The sequence below is a fragment of the Channa argus genome, chromosome 8 (genome assembly GCF_033026475.1).
Source record: "Channa argus isolate prfri chromosome 8, Channa argus male v1.0, whole genome shotgun sequence".
In the NCBI taxonomy this organism is placed as follows: domain Eukaryota; kingdom Metazoa; phylum Chordata; class Actinopteri; order Anabantiformes; family Channidae; genus Channa; species Channa argus.
The window spans coordinates 14,101,343-14,119,204 of record NC_090204.1 but is presented as its reverse complement, the minus strand read 5'-3'; the positions used below and the strand labels follow the sequence as shown (position 1 = coordinate 14,119,204).

Sequence of the window (17,862 nt, the reverse complement as noted above, 5' to 3'; positions counted from 1 at the left end):
TTGTTTAATAGAAGTTACAATATATTTTTTTTTAAATCATGCTTTTGACACACCTTGACTAGCTGCCCTACATACAAATGTGTTACATTAAACTAATTTTGAACTACTCTCTCTGACTCGTGTCAGAACACCCATATAAATGTTAGTTCTTAACTGTTCCCTCAAATAAAAAAGCTTTCAAATTTGGCTACATCATGTGATCATGTGGATACATTTTTCACTATTTGAACTATGGAAATTGAGTTAACTTGAAGGAAAACAATCCATGGAACATGTTTTGGACAAATGACAAATTTTAGACAACAGTGGTGGTGGTGCTATACAGCTGGCGTGCACCCACAGGAGCAGCTAACAAGGGGTTCAGTATTCAAGGACATGTTCACACGTAGCGAGATGAGTCAGGAATCAAACCAACAACCCTGAGATCAGACCATGACTGCTCTAAGGTTGCAGTCGCTCTAAGGTTAACTGTTGTCTGCAGATACTACACAACACATACTGTACTGAGGTAAAAGGTGGTGCACAGTGAAAAATACATATAATAACACAAAGAGCAAAATTGCTGGGGAGAAACCATTTTCTAAGGGACACTGTTTGTGTGTATGGTCAGAAAGGAAGAAAGCTGCAGAACCAGTGGAGGAACAAAAAAAGCCCTCACATGGCTATTAATTACTGACTGCAGCACTATCCCAGAAACTGCTGCCTGCCTCTCATGAGAAATACTGAAAAGGATGGAGTCACAGTCAATTTATGATAAAAGGGTGTGGAATTACTGATTCTTAAATGCCAGCTGACACTGCTGAATTTGCTTAACTGGACGTTGGGGAATTAGTGTAGAAATGCAAATTCCTCTTTCTTTATTACTTCAGTTAGCCAGCAGTGCATCAATACCCAGCAATAGTAGTAGCAATACTAGGGCTATTTATGGTTCATTGTCTCTTAAAGCGAATCACTGTGCCCAAAAGAAATGGATGTACAAGGTAGGGGCTAGCACTCTGATTATTTATATGTGTGGAACATAGGACAAACGCATATCTAATGTGTGTAAAGTCACGTGTGCATTATACAATATCTTACCACCTCCAACATTCCTCCTGATGGCAGCGACTGCATTCATCCAGAATCTGTCAAACCTTTATATTAGATTGACACATGCTCAGTGGGACAATAACTGGTGCAGAAGGTTCCCATTAACTGCCACACCTCTGGCAGTCCTTCCCTCTTTAGCACTACACAATATAAATATACATCTAAATCTAAATATATAGACTACATCTAAATATATGTAGTCTAGTGGATCCTGGACATTTTTTACATAGACATTTGGATGCTAGATGTGTAATATTAAAAGAACTGCAAAAACTGAGTGCTGAGCCCCATATCCCACTTATTCTCTGGTCACCCACAAGCTGTCATTACTTTCTCGAGAGCCTTATCACCTGTCTATCATTTTGTCAGGGCTGATCTGCATTGTTAATGGGTGAAAGAGAAGCCAGTGTGGTCCCCGTCTGTCTGAAGAGTGTACCTCAGGGCTGCTCCACAACTTACCCCAGGTGAGTCTGGACATATTGTGGTAATAACTGCCCGCCCACCTCCTGCTACTCCATGTGACAACCACTTTGACAATGTTCATTGTTCATTTGAGGTTGTAGTCAAACAGTTGCAGATGCCGACACAGTTATTTCACTACTGCTAAGCAGGAACCTTAGTCAAGAGATTAGCAAGCCAGTCTCATGTAGATTAATTATGTAGGCGTACTTGTAGTTAAGCCAAATCCTAATTACTAACTGATTTTGGGAGTTACTGCTGACATAATGTTTAAAAAAAAAACCCTCCAAAACCTGTGCAAAAGCTGTGCATTAAAGGACAACTTCACTGAAACATAACATGGTTCTTTTGGTTCCAGTTTGGGTGGTACATATAAATAAAGTATTGTCATTCCGACTTCCCTATATTAAAATATATCTCTACTTCTAGATGAAAAATGCCTCCAGATGACATCACTTGGAGAAACCCTCAAGTCAAATGAACTCGTTGCTCATACTACAGAGTTTGTAATCATGGTCAACCTGCTTTTTTCATATACAAAGTCATAGGAAAGTTTAAAGGCATTAATGTACTTTTACACCCTAATTAAATCCATAGGATAGCATGTTGAGAACTGGTGAAGTCCCCTTTAATATATCAGATGAAACAACCTCAACAATAACTTCCTCTAAACCGTCAACATGTCTGTTAGACCCCCATCCCAACACCTCAAAAAAGTTTTACTCTTAGTAGACACATTATTAGATGGGATCATCTATCTTTAGTAACAGGCTATGTTACAAGACTTATAAGGTTGCTGCAATTAAACCCTTACTTAAAAACCTTTGTCTTGGCCAAGGTGTTTTAGCCAATTGCAGACCAATACCGATATGTTAGTATTGCATGAAATTAACATTGCTTCTAGTTTCACCTGTAGATGTGCTTTTCCCTCTCTGTCCCCCTTTCTTTCCTCCTCTCTGGCTTTGGAGCTGTAGGTTTCCGATGTGCAGTTGCTGGTCCTACCCCCCTGCCCAGATGGTTCTGTTGTTGCTTCTTTTTGTTCTTTTTTTCTTTTCTCTCTTCACTTTCCACTAACCCCAACTGGTTGAGACAGATGACCACCCATCCTGAGCCTGGTTCTGCTGAAGGCTTCCTCCATTAAAAGGGAGTTTTAACTCCACTCTCAGCGAGGACTTGCTCAGGGGGGGACTTGCTGGGTTTTCTTTACATATCTGTATAGTCTTGACTTCATTATGTAAAGTGCCTTGATGATTGTGAACTGTCACTATATAAATAAAGTTAAATTGAAATTGAATGAAATTGAATGGTGAAGTAGTGGGGTTTATGTTCCAGCACATCATCATTACAGTGTTACCGTTACAGTAATTAAACTGTATGAGAGAGACTGAGAAAGTGAAACCAGAGAGAGTGTGTGTGTGTAATCTATGCATGTGTGTGATCGTCAGAGAAGCTTGAGGAGGGAGCACAACAGACCGGGAGAAGAGTGGACTGAGAGAGCAGCCTATTGTTCACACTGCACACTTCACAGGAACCTGTGTTTACGACAGGGAACAACAATAAGGAAACGCGTTAAAGGTAAGATGATTCATTCTGTTCAGAGAACTGCTGTAGATATTAAGAGTTCAGGAATAATAAATCTATTTGTTACAGAAATCACTTCATCGTACAGAGCCTCATATAGTCTTCACATCAGCAACAAATTCAATTCTTTTTATACTGTGGTCATTTCAACAGCATCATATTATGAAACTACACATCTCTCTCTGGAGTAACAAACACTCAAGGACATTATAATTTTAGAGAGTGATAAAGTAATCATGCAGTGGCTCTTTGTATAGTCATGCTCTTCTATATGTGAACAGTTATTACACCATTCTATTATAGTAATTTGTAAAACGATTGATTATTAGTTTATCTCAGTGACACTGTGAATTATTTTTAAGAAGAGAACTCTGTGGCTATAATTTAATTTATGTTCAGTTTGTCAGCTTCACTTATCTAAGTGGTGACTTACTGTTAAGTCCAGCATAAATAGGTTGTCATGGGGGAAATGTAACAGACAAGCACTGAAATTATATTAGAATAATAAAGCTACATAAATATAACATTTTTCAATGTTGTACCTCTCTAAAAAAGTAACTGCAGAAACTGCTAATAGTGGCTCATTAAACCAAAAATCAGACAATGTATTTATACACATTGTCTGATTTTTGGTTTATATAAATAGGACTTTTGTTACATGTCAAATCTTTTCTATACTTGCTTGATTCTTTCTGTTTTTACTTGTGTAACAAAACTAAATATTAATAAATACCTGGACCTTGACCACTGACATGTTGACTTTACTGCAAAAATGGAAGTATGATTTTATTGTGGTTCATTTGTGTTTCTCAAGGCAGATGTACACAATTTGGATTATTCATTAATCATTCTGGAGTAAAGCTTGAGATGTCTGCACTCTGGGGACAAGGGCCGTGACATACGGGCAGGAGCTTCTGGGAAAGCAGTTGATGTTTAATTTTTTGGATCTTGATATTAGGAATGTTTACTGCTCTAGACTATATATCTATTTTTATACCGCAGTGAAAGCTGCTTTTAGTGGCACTATTGAGTTTTAGTAATTATCCATGTTGGAAAGCCAAACTTAGGGTTTGCTCTTTGTGGTGCAGGACTTCTAAGGACAGAGCTGCTGTGAAAGCATGCATTTATTACATGCAGTGCAAGTAAGAACAATTTGTTGCACAGCTGATATGTAGCTTGAAAAGAGGTTGTTTTCAGCAGTAAATGCATGTAGCTATTTGACACAGATGCTTTACTTTTTAAGTAGCTGCACACTGGCCTAAAATCCCATTCAAAAGTAGGAGGTGGATTTTTTCATGGGATCAATAAAGTGTCATTTAGTGCCTGACCATGTAGTCACCAGGGAATCAAATTCAACAGTTTCAAATTGTTCCGCAGACAGACATTTTCATTCATTAGTTTGGGCGCAGTGTGTGTTTTTGACTTTGTTTCATTCATTTAAGCTGTGAATGAATCCTGACCCTCAGATGGGAACAGGAACTTAAGAAGAATCAAAAGATATCCTTACAAATAGGGATGTCCCGATGCCAATACCAGTATCTGGCATTGGGTCTGATCTTGCCTTTGTGTACTTGTACTCGTACTTATAAAACTGCATCTGATAGCACACTAACCTCTGCAGGTAGGTGGAGGTGAAAAATCTCTGTGGTTTAGAGCTGTTTTCTACAGTGGAGCATTGCATTCACCAAAGAAATAAAAATAGAGACTTTATCTCGTAATTTACGAGATGCGGGACTTGGGGAGCTCATAAATATGAGAACGTTTCAGAACCTTCCTTAGATTAATCAGGATTTTTAGAATCTCACATTATCACAGTAGTTCTGTGATAGTTTTCAATACTTCCAAAACTCTACAGTAAAACACTGTCGATAGATAATTGGGCGGATTTAACTTTTCTAAATGTGAACAAATAGGCTAAAAAAACGAGGTTTTATTTGCAGCATATAGTATAACACTGTTTGTTTCCTCTGAGGAAGGTATTTGAAGGCTACACATCAGAACTTGCCTGAGAATAATCACGTTTTCAAGTTTCCTTCATTGATACAATGAAATCAGTGAGTTATTCATAAATCCAATGATGTTTATAGCCTGTTGGTTGACATTTTGAATTATCTATCTTCAATTCTGTTTTACTGTAGAGTTTTGGAAGAATTGAAAACTATCACAGAACTATGTTGATGCTGAAAACATCCTCAAAACCTATTTAATCTAAGGCAGCTTCTGAAACATTGTCATACTTATGAGATCCCCAAGTCCCGTAGCTCGTAATTACAAGTAACATAACTCATATATACCAGATCTGTATGTCGTAGTTACGAGAGGTCTCTCATCTTTTTTTGTCATTGTTGTTTTTAGTGGCTTCCAGTCGCCAACATATTTGCTTAATTGCAGTCGATTGCTAAGGGATTAACTGTCAAGCAAGTCATAAAGAAGCAAAGCAGTTTAGCATTTGTATTGGTACTTGGTATTGGCAAGTACTCAAATATAAGTACTTGTACTCAGTCTCGGAAAAAGTGGTATTAGCACATCCCTACTAGATAATAACAACCCCAATTCTAAAGAAGTTGGGACGATGTGTAAAATGTAAGTTGTCAGGACTGTTGAGGAACTAGCATTCTGCAACAGACAAGAATGATAAAAAAATCTTCTCCAAAACTCCAGCAACTGGTCTCCTCACTTCCCAGATGTTTATTGACAGTTGTTTAAAGAGGAGGGGATGCTACACAATGTTAAACATGTATTGCTGCCACCAAATTCAAAATGAGCTCATATTTTCAATGAATGTTAAAATTTCTTAGCTTCAACATCTGAGATGTCGTTTGTGTTTTGTTGTGAATAAGTTATGGGTTGATGACATTTGCAAATCATTGCATTCTGTTTTTATTTACATTACACACACTGCTGCAACTTCTTTGGAATTGGGGTTGTATTTAAAAATTAAAAAAGGCATATAATGATGTCTAACCTGCTATACATTACATAGTTAGAATAAATGTAATATATCCAGTAGTATAAAAGTTAAAAACAAAAATGAATAGCCCTTTTCTTTACAGCTCTTTATTAAAGGATGCCTTCACTGATTTTGCATTGAGCTGCTCAGGTTCATGGTTATTAGAGAAACTATCACATGTTACTAAAATATCACCCTGTTGCCTTATTATATTAGCTCTATTACTTTATTATTACCAAACTGTAATGTAAAGTGTGCCACAAAACTTGTGTGGACTTTTTGTGTTGAACAAAAATATGATGGATTTGTGACTTGCAGAATACTCACGAGGAGGATTTGTCATCCATACATGCACTGAATCCACTTTAGATCCTCTATCCCAAAGGAACCACTTTCAATATATTAGTGGATTTATGGGCGTAAAGTGTGCTAAATGAAGGATTTCCACCAGCAGAAAATGCAACTATTACACAACACAGTCATTATGATGGTCAAATAACAACAGGAGTTATGGGTATTATGGGCTTCGGTTTTATTTAACAGATACAAAAAGGATTTTAATCACATACCTAATAAAGCAACTTTGTGCCAGATATAGAAAATATAATTCCTGACTGATGAGTGATGTAAACAAAATGAAAAAATATGATAGTGTTTTCCTACTTACCAAGCCACAACTGTTTTTTTCAGTATACATTCTACTTGAAGACACCTCCAACTCAGAAATGGTACATTGAGCTAATTTACGTTTTTTTTCTCTTGTGTCAAATTACTAGGTGTAACACATGGGGAAGACTTGACAATTAATATTATTTTTCTTTTACTTTCATTACACTGAAATCCATCAATATTCCTATTCCAATCCTTGCAAGACATTTCTCAAAGCACAATCTAATTTATTTAACTTACAACTCAGTAAAATACAATCATAACACCCATTCATTAACGGAATTATCAAAATGAAATGTGTCCCTAATTTCCAGCTTAATCAAGTTTCTATAAAGCCCTTTTAACCCAGGAATAGAATTACTTTCAAATCTCCTCCGTTCAACAAAACTAGAAGATAGGCCTGTCACAATAATTACGTTATTGACTTGTCATATGATATAGATTCATGACTGACTGTTGTTTTATGCAAAGCACCATAAGCCAGGTGCTGTGTGACAGATGCTAATCAGCAAGGCAATGGGAGGTGTTCAGGCAGTTCAGAGACAGTGTGTTAATATCGAGCCATGCTAGCACAATGACGGAGGGGCAATGGCTTAGCATTAATACAGGAAACAGAGTGAAAAGGCATCTGGGTGACAATAAACAAAATTTATTGTACCCACCAGAGTTTCAACAAAGTATAAAAGTCAATTTGTTAGTCATGAAGAGGTTACGGCACATTATGTTTTCACTGAGGCCAGTTTTTTTTTTGTGTGTATGGTGTTTGCCTATCATCTCAACTTATTGTGCAGCACGAAATCACTCTACTGTAGATTGAAGACATGGTCTTCAGTAAGCATGTTACTCAGAGAAATCAGGTTATGTGTATGTCACTGAACAGGTTTACAAGAACAGTAGTAACCTGGTTTCTCCAAATCCAGTTATATTGCACATGCAGCAGATCCGTAATCAGATTTCTCCACTAGCTTCTAGATACTGTAGCTGTATGTGGGCCTTTAGCTGAGCAATCCGAGAAGCTTCCATATTTACGTTCTGTAAACTAAGTTAAGTTAAAGAAATTAATCAAAATACACTAAACGTAGTATTATAAAGCCAGCAATAATAACACTGGAAAGGATGGTAGAAAGCTCCAACAGAACTAGGCTGAGGGTGTAACAACTTTTCCTCTGATAAATAATAGTCAGAAATATGAAGAATGTTGCTCCGTGCAGGATGTGATACAGTATAATCCCATTGCACCTACCTTTCACGGTCACTGGCAGTGAGTACACAGAGTACAGTTACCTGATCTCTCCATTGTGAAGCAACCGCAGAACAGCAACAGTGCCGAGCATTTTTTAGTCACACAAGGAATGAAGCCATCACTGTTCCTAACAGTGCCACACTGCACCCACCCACTGAGCTTCAAAGGCTCAGGGTGATAGGAATAAGAACAACACACCAGAAGATGTTTTATCCCAGTATTTATTAGCTTCTTTCATACAGGCAGTGAGTCACATTGTTGCAATTGCTTGAAATGTTTCTTCATAGGCATGAAGTCAGGCAGTGCAGCCATGAGTACAAACCACAAATGTATTTATATTGTCCCTGAAACTTATAGCCACCACCTTACCACCTTATAGCCACCAAGAAACAGTGTCTAGCTGTTCTAAGAAATTATTGAGACTGAATTAGTACCTGATAAGACTGAATCTCTATTTTAAACTTTGACTGCTTAAAGGCAGTTTGCCCTGCTGTAAACACAATTAAAAGCCATCGGAACTTATGAGGCTCTAGCTCTGCTAAACGCTGCACCTGTCACCTTCAGACATATAGCTTTGTCGTGTGGTGTTGGGCAGGTACAGTTGTGAACACTTACTGAAAATAGCTGGCTGCTGCAATCAAAAATGACTAACACTTTTCTCTCTTAATAAAAATAAATACACCTGGCATATTCAGTCCATTGTTTTTTATTCTTTCAATTGTTGACAAAAAACAAAACATATCATTTTAGTTCTCTTCAATAATGCTTTTCACTGCAGAGTGGTGGATGCAATTAACAAAACAAGCTCTTGGGTAATGTTACTTTGCTAATTAGTTCAAAAAATCCTGCATAATTCATAGTTCAATGAAGCACCGAGGCAAAGCTAATGAAGGTTTTGAGCTCTGAGCACAAATGCAGGAAACAGATGGCAATTCTAGCTCATTCAATCATTCAATCTTCTGCTCACTGTCAGAAGGGAAGTCAAAACTCACTGGCAGCAGTCACAGCTAATATAATTCTGAGTTCAGAGCAAACTTGATGGAAATAGATGAATACCACGATGGGAAACAGCAGCTCCTTCCTAATTTGTTGATTATGCATGCATATTTGCAGTGATCACAAAACTTTTATTCCCGTTAAGCTATGTTTAAAAAAGATTTGTATTGCTGTAATTACTGGACAATCTTCTCGCAAGTGTGTTCAAACTGTTTTTCTGACATGGAATCTAATACTGGCGACTTCTCTTTTTTTCCCAGTTACCCGACTACTTCAGCAGGATGTCTACTTACAACTGCTCTTCTGATGTACTGGCTGACAAAAGTGGGTGGCTTTGTCCTCCAGAGGAGAAGTGTGTTAATTTGACCTCTGGCATGAACAGCAGCCACATCAATCTGGATGACGCATGTTTGACAGAAGAAGGGTACCTGGAGAAATATCTGGGTCCTCGACGGTCACCTGTGTTCCTACCCATCTGCCACATCTATTTGATCATCTTCATAGTGGGCGTGGTGGGGAATTTGCTGACATGCACAGTCATCGCACGCAACAAAGTGATGTGGACTCCAACAAACTACTACCTGTTCAGCCTGGCAGTGTCAGACCTGCTGGTGTTGCTTCTCGGCATGCCGCTGGAGCTGTACGAGCTGTGGCAGAACTACCCCTTTCTCTTTGGGGTGGGAGGTTGCTACTTTAAAACCTTCCTATTTGAGAGTGTTTGCTTGGCATCCATCCTTAATGTGACAGCACTCAGCGTGGAGCGCTATATCGCTGTGGTCCACCCACTGCGAGCAAAGTATGTTGTGACATGCACCCACGCCAAGCGGGTCATCCTCACAGTGTGGGGTGTGTCTGTGTTGTGTGCAGTGCCCAACACAAGTCTGCATGGGATCGACGTGCTTCACAGTTGCTCCATCACCCCAGCCGGAAACATAAATGTGGAGATCCCCGACTCTGCCATCTGTACGCTGGTAAAGCCACGCTGGGTATACAACCTGACCATCCAGGTGACCACTTTGCTATTTTTCATTCTGCCCATGCTCACAATCAGCGTCCTTTACATGCTAATTGGGCTGCAGCTGAAACGTGAGAAGATGCACCAGGCGCTGCAGGCAAAGTCAGGCTTCGGAAAGGACAGCTTCTGTAGTGTTCGTACACAGCAGCAGAAGGCCCGTCGCCGGCAGGTCACCAAAATGCTATGTGAGTTTAAAACCCTTTTCTTTACCAACAGTACTAACACAGTGCCACATGAACGGGTTGGTGGGACATTTAGAGATTAGTGTATTTAAAGATCCACCACTTTCTTTTTATTAAAAATGCATCTTGTTCCCAGCCAGCTTTATCATCAAATGCTACTTGTAAGAGCTTTGCCATTTCTTGTATATTAACAAGCCAAATGAAAATATGTGGGTTTTAAATATACTCTGGCTGAGATGGCTGACTTCCTGCTCCCCACACACATAATGGCACAGGATTCAATCTATATTTTATTGAATGTCATATTTAAGCATAAAGGTTTTCTGGACATTCCAAATGTTAATGGACCATATGGAACAAAGATAAATAATTGTGCAGCACGGCGGAAGTGTGGTTAACACTCTGCCGGCTGCCATTCATTTGTTGAGAGCTGTAAATCCTTCTCAAAGATCACAACAAGATGATCACAACACAGAACAGAGAGCTAACTTCAAATAAATTATGTGTTGAACGAATCAGTTGACCTATTTTGTTGAGAGAAAATCAACTGTCAAAATCAAAATCAAAATCAAAATCAAAATCAACAATCAAAACTGTGTTTTTTTTAAACATTTTTTAAGATTTCAAGTCATTTGTCACTCAAACTGCCTTAAATATGAGGCTTTTCTGCTTCCTGAAACAAACAGTGATTTAGAATGATCTGAAACTCAAAAGCAGAAAGCAGTCACATCTGCCATCAGGTGTTTATTCAATGTAAATTAATGTAAATTGCATCTTATTACATTATTTACTCCTCAAATACGACTGCAAAGGTAATAGCCTATGATGCTATGACATTGATTTACATGTTCCCAGATGTTTGCCTGGACAGTTGCAGATGCAAGACCATTGGGTTACCATAACCCAATTTCATATCATGTTTTTTAAAGAATTGCAAGATTTAGAAGGTTTTGTACCTTTAAAAAGGTCAGACTATTCCTGGAAGATTTTCATCAAGATGCTTACAAGGCTGTAAAGGTCAGAAAAGTTTCACAATTCAAATCTCAGCAGTCAAGAACAGTAAGTAACTACTTCTGGTGATGGCACTAGAAACAGCTCCACCTGCTATGGACTATGTTTTAGGACCTAGGAAAAAATGGGTTTAATCGCATTCCTTGAAAGGACATTGTTCATCATGTACGGATAAATATAGAGAATATTGGAAATTGTACTGTAAAAAAATACTGTAAATATACTAAATAACTGTCTTGTATATTGCTTTTACAACTACAGAGGTGCATCTGTGATAGATTTAATTAGCTGTGATCAATTGCTAATTTACCTATTATAATTTATTGTTCAATCAACACTTATAATTTGTATTGATGCATTTAAGGACAAATCTAGGCCACCCAAGATTGTCACGGAGGGTCAACTTAAGAGCTTCCTGCCATCACATCCTGTTTAGCTGAAGCCACAGTTAAAAATACTGAGATCTTTCCTGACAGTTGACCATAGGAAACATTAAGTTAATTTAGTGAATTCAGCCTTACATATGTACCTAGAGAGACCATATAAGAATTAGAATGCACAGGAAGAACAGGTGGCAAGTTTATTAAGTCGCTGAATTGTAAATTTTATGACAAAATTAATTTTAGGTAAGAAAGAAACATTTTTAGGGTCAATTATAATATGTAATTGCAATTCGTCATCATCTTTTTACACATTTTTATTTATTAAGACACTACTGTAGAGCTTTAATACTTCATTAATGTATTTCATTAATCTACAACAGCAAAGTCACATAAACTGAATATTTAAGTGTAAATTCTATATAATATACACAATAGTCTTGATTGTAATTAATGATATTATACTCTGACTTAAGTTTGAGAGGAATCTATCAGTCACTATTTCTCTGTCCTCTTTCTACTGCTGATGTGATTCAATGAGTCCACATTCCCACTCTGAGTCACATGAGCTGTGGAGCCCCGTCCCAGTAGGGCAAGGGGTCATCATAACAGAATTTGTGTTACCATCATCAAAATAATTTGTGGCATTAAAAGTAATTTGCATTAACATACTTTACTGTACAAACTTTATGAGTTTTCAGTTTTTAATTTTTAGTGCATTCTTTCACAAAAACTAATGTCATACATGAGGTCATCTGTTCAAAAACAGAATTATGTCTGCTTCAGGTAAAAGTCACAATTAACTATCAAACCACAACGGGAGATAAAAATGTGTTAAGCAATACAGACACAAGGCTGCTAGGAGCCGAATAATGGAGCAAAAAAATTAAATAAAAAATTCAAATGCATTTTTTTGCATATTTTACTCTGTGTGTCCAGGACAGAAATTGTCCTACAAGAACAATTTAATTGAGAGTAGCAAGTGCTACTTGCAACATCGCTGATACTGTTTGACCACTAACAATGTGTCTGATTATTTTCTCTCCTTTCCCATCAGTCGTTCTAGTGGTGGTTTTTGGAATCTGCTGGGCCCCGTTTCATACCGACCGCCTCATGTGGAGTTTTATAAATGACTGGACTGACCACCACCTGAAAATCTTCCAATACGTGCACATCATTTCTGGAGTGTTTTTCTACCTCAGCTCAGCAGTCAACCCAATCCTTTACAACCTCATGTCCACACGCTTTAGAGAAATGTTCAAGGAGGTTATGTGCCATCGGCCACATCACATCAGTCCCAGAAAATACTCGCTCAGCGTCACCCGGGTGACGCTCCGCAGCACGCTGAGCGATGCACCACTAAGCAACGGAACCGCTGTTGTTGAAGTCGAGGCAGAAGATAGAGAAACAACGATAAAAGATGAGATGACTTTTTCATGTTAAAAAACTTGAGTATGTCAAGGGCCATTCTGAGTCCACGCATCTGTCAACCTTCAGTCCTATTGCACTATTGCTGAATAGTGGAAATGGGAAAAAAGCCACGCTCCTCCGCTGAGGCTGTCAACAGTGTATTATTTCATTTGAAAACTATCCGTAACTCATCAAATCACAATTGTTACAGGCCCGGGAAGGCTTGAGTAAAGTCTCAAGCTATTGGAAAGTTAGGTGATAGAATCGCTATAGGGTAACCATTATAACCAGCAGGAGTTAACAGTCTAAGAACTGGAGGTGTCTACTAAACAGTGTTTTATCATTTTACTGTCATTAAACTCATCATCCTCACAGTTCCGTACAAACAGCATCTCTCTTTCTCAGCAGTTTTCTCCTGCAACCTTAAAACAATATTCAAGTATTACTTCCTAAATATTTTTTGACAGCCTTTACGAGTCGACATTTAGTCAGGTTAAACTCAGTGGTGGCAAAGCAATGATGGTGGGTCAATTCAAGATGAATTTGATCGCACTGTTTCTAAAAAACAGTGAAGGTGTCACTGCACCATTAGGGAGCGGAAATAATGTCATCTTCTATGAATAAATGGGTGTGTGGTATCATATTAGATGCTTTATCTGACCATGAGTGAGAAAAAATTTAAATTTCTGATTAAATATTTCAACTCCACTATTAGGCGGTTCGGAATCTAAACTAAGAATAAGTTCAAATCCCTCCATACTCCCAGTAATTTGTACCCTGTACGAATGTACACTAGATGATCACTGCCAGAATTAATTCCAACAACTGGCCAACGGTACAAACTGGTACTGTACAAATCACATGTAAATAAAAGCATTTTCAATAAGTGAAACATTCTGAGAACTATAATGTGCTTGTGCAGAAGGAATGTTTGGAACATTATGACAGGGTCTTTAAAAAAGCCGAACATATTTAATATGGACAAATGTGTAAAAAAACGGAATCGTCTTATTCTATGTCTCATTCTATTCCTTGTAATGGTCTGTCAAGTAGTGGGCAAACTACACTTTATGTATAGAAAATTATATCAACTTAGCATCTCACTAAATATTTAAAAACACTTATGTTCAAGCAACACAAATGTAGTTTTGTGTTGGTATTATTGCTCTTTTAGAGTATTTTCTGCTGAACATGTTTTTTTTAGTACTTTTGAATTGTGCTTTACTTAATTGCGAAGCTTTTTGTTTTGGTTGAATTGTTGATGCAACATCATTGTCAAGTACAAAAAATATATATTTGGGCTTGTTCTTTCTGCAGCGATTTGTAAACTTGCATGAAAATAAATGTTAAAATAATTTTAACATGCTCAGATTGTATTGGGTTTTCATAATGCAACCGCAAGGGGGCACAAGCCAGTGTCTTCTTGTGCCAGTCCCAAGTCTGGATAAATGCAGAGGGTTGTGGCAGGAAGGGCATCCGACGTAAAACACATGCCAAATCAAACATGCGAATCGTGACAAAGACTTCCATACCGGATCGGTCGGGGCCCGGGTTAACAACGACCGCCACCGGTGCTGTTGACCTACAGGGTACCGGTGGAAATTGGACTACTGTTGGTTGAAGACGAAGAAGAAGAGGAGGAAGGTGTGTTCGTAGGCAGAGAGAGAAGAGGAAAGCTAAGAATGTAGGACTGACAGTAGGGACTTTGAATGTTGGTACTATGACAGGGAAGGCTAGGGAGTTGATCGACATGATGCAGAGAAGGAAGGTGGACATACTGTGTGTCCAGGAGACCAGGCGGAGAGGTAGCAAGGCTAGAAGCTTAGGGGCAGGGTTTAAGTTGTTTTACCATGGGTCAGATAGGAAGAGAAATGGAGTAGGAGTTATATTGAAAGAGGATTTTGTGAGGAATGTTCTAGAGGTGAAAAGAGTATCAGACAGGTTGATGAGTCTGAAGCTGGAAGTTGAAGGGGTGATGTTCAATGTTGTGAGTGGTTATGCCCCACAGGTAGGATGTGAGTTAGAAGAGAAGGAGAAATTCTGGAGTGAGTTAGATGAAGTGATGCAGAGCATCCCCAGAGGTGAGAGAGTTGTCATTGGTGCAGATTTCAATGGGCATGTAGGTGAAGGGAACAGAGGTGATGAGACTGTTATGGGCAGGTTTGGTGTTCAGGACAGGAACGCAGAAGGTCAGATGGTGGTTGACTTTGCAAAGAGGATGGAAATGGCTGTAGTAAACACTTTCTTTCAGAAGAGGCAGGAACATAGGGTGACGTACAAGAGCGGAGGGAGAAGCACTCAGGTAGACTACATCTTGTGTAGACGTTGTAATCTGAAAGAGATCAGTGACTGTAAAGCATTGGTAGGGGAGAGTGTAGCCAGACAACACAGGATGGTGGTGTGTAAAATGATGCTGGTGGTGAGGAAGATAAGGAGGACTAAGGCAGAGCAGAGGACGAAGTGGTGGAAGTTGAAAAAGGAAGAATGTCGTTTAGTTTTCAGGGAGGAGCTGAGACAGACTCTGGGTGGTTTGGAGGTGCTTCCAGATGACTGGACTACTACAGCTAATTTGATCAGGGAGACAGGTAGGAGGGTACTCGGTGTGTCATCTGGAAAGAGGAAAGCGGACAAGGAGACTTGGTGGTGGAACGAGGAAGTTCAGGAGTGTATACAGAGAAAGATGTTAGCTAAGAAGAAGTGGGACACTGAGGGGACTGAAGAGAGTAGACAGGAGTACAGGGAGATACAGCGTAAGGTGAAGATAGAGGTGGCAAAGGCCAAACAAAGAGCATATGAGGATTTGTATGCTAGGTTGGACACTAAAGAGGGAGAGGTGGATTTGTACAGGTTGGCCAGACAAAGAGATAGAGATGGAAAGGATGTGCAGCAGGTTAGGGTGATTAAAGATAAGGATGGAAATGTATTGACAGGTGCCAGGAGTGTGATGGGAAGATGGAAGGAGTACTTTGAAGAGTTGATGAACGAGGAAAATGAAAGGGAACGAAGAGTAGAAGAGGTGACTCGTGTGGAGCAGGAAGTAGCAAAGATTAGTAAGAGTGAAGTGAGGAGGACATTGAAGAGGATGAAGAGCGGAAAGGCAGTTGGTCCTGTTGACATACCTGTGGAGGTATGGAAGTGTCTAGGAGAGGTGGCAGTAGAGTTTTTGACTAGTTTGTTTAACAAGATCTTGGAGAGTGAGAGGATGCCAGAGGACTGGAGGAAAAGTGTACTGGTTCCAATTTTTAAGAACAAGGGAGATGTGCAGAGCTGTGGCAACTACAGAGGAATAAAGCTGATGAGTCACACAATGAAGTTGTGGGAAAGAGTAGTGGAAGCTCGGCTAAGGGCAGAGGTGAACATTTGTGAGCAGCAATATGGTTTCATGCCTAGAAAGAGTACAACAGATGCAGTATTTGCTTTTAGGACGCTGATGGAGAAGTACAGAGAGGGTCATAGGGAGTTGCATTGTGTCTTCGTAGATTTAGAAAAAGCGTATGACAGGGTGCCGAGAGAGGAGCTGTGGTATTGTATGAGGACGTCTGGAGTGGCAGAGAAGTATGTTAGAGTGGTGCAGGACATGTATGAGAGCTGTAAGACAGTGGTGGGGGGTGCTGTAGGTGTGACAGAGGAGTTCAAGGTGGAGGTGGGTCTGCATCAAGGATCGGCTTTGAGCCCCTTCTTGTTTGCTCTGGTGATGGACAGACTGACAGATGAGGTTAGACAAGAATCTCCCTGGACTATGATGTTTGCAGATGACATTGTTATTTGTAGTGAGAGCAGGGAGCAGGTGGAGGAAAATCTAGAGAGGTGGAGGTCTGCTCTGGAAAACAGAGGAATGAAGCTTAGCCGCAGCAAGACAGAATACATGTGTGTGAATGAGAGGGACCCAGGTGGAATGGTGAGGTTACAGGGAGCAGAGGTGAAGAAGGTGCAGGACTTTAAGTACTTAGGGTCAACGGTTCAGAGCAACGGTGAGTGTGGAAAAGAGGTGAAGAGGCGAGTGCAGGCAGGTTGGAACGGGTGGAGAAAAGTGTCAGGTGTGTTGTGTGATAAAAGAGTATCAGCGAGAATGAAAGGAAAGGTGTTCAAGACGGTGGTGAGACCAGCAATGTTGTTCGGCTTAGAGACAGTGGCACTGAAGAAAAGACAGGAGGCAGAGCTGGAGGTAGCAGAGCTTAAGATGTTGAGGTTCTCTTTGGGAGTGACGAGGATGGACAGGATCAGGAATGAGGACATCAGAGGGACAGCTCATGTTAGATGTTTTGGAGATAAAATCAGAGAGGCCAGATTGAGGTGGTTTGGACATGTTCAGAGGAGAAACTGTGAATATATCGGTAGAAGGATGCTGAGGTTGGAGCTGCCAGGCAGGATGTCTAGAGGAAGACCAAAGAGGAGATTTTTGGATGTAGTGAGGGAGGACATGAAGTTAGTGGGTGTGAGTGAAGAGGATGCAGAGGATAGAGTTAGATGGAGGCACATGATTCGCTGTGGCGACCCCTGAAAGGGAGCAGCCGAAAGGAAAAGAAGAAGAAGATTGTATTGGGTTTTCATGCAGGAAAAACCACTGGTGGTTAACTGTGAACTTTAAACTAAAGTTATAAGTAATCTGAAAAAAAAAATCTATCCATTGTTGAAATTTATATTAAAGTTTATTCACACTCGACAACATGACAAGTCTAAACCTAATATGTGCCTCCTAGAGTTTCTGCTGTTCGTCACAATCAACAATAGGTAGTGATGATGGTTGCAAATGGAACAGACATCATTTTCTCATTGTTACATGGGCTGTTATTGTTTTCCTCTAGTGCGGCCCAGGAGAAAATATAAAATAATAAAACGTAATTTTTTTAAATGGTAAAGAAGAACAAAAAAGGTAA

The 17,862-nt window shown here is 39.4% G+C and overlaps 1 protein-coding gene across 1 annotated transcript; it reads left to right on the top strand.

Annotated features, from left to right (window-relative positions):
• Nucleotides 1-2,921: 2,921 nt before the first annotated feature.
• Nucleotides 2,922-14,466, top strand: nmur1a (neuromedin U receptor 1a). The gene is made up of 3 exons (XM_067514443.1): nucleotides 2,922-3,123; nucleotides 9,248-10,187; nucleotides 12,633-14,466. The coding sequence occupies exons 2-3, from the start codon at nucleotides 9,269-9,271 to the stop codon at nucleotides 13,016-13,018; spliced, it is 1,305 nt and encodes a 434-aa protein (XP_067370544.1). The 5' UTR covers nucleotides 2,922-3,123; nucleotides 9,248-9,268; the 3' UTR covers nucleotides 13,019-14,466.
• The last annotated feature ends 3,396 nt before the right edge of the window (nucleotides 14,467-17,862 follow it).

What these genes read in the sequence shown, in the direction of transcription:
- nmur1a (XM_067514443.1), top strand. Translation starts at nt 9,269, where the DNA reads ATGTCTACTTACAACTGCTCTTCTGATGTACTGGCTGACAAAAGTGGG. An exon ending in GCAGGTCACCAAAATGCTAT is followed by an intron (nt 10,188 to 12,632) that starts GTGAGTTTAAAA and finishes CTTTCCCATCAG; the next exon opens with TCGTTCTAGTGGTGGTTTTT.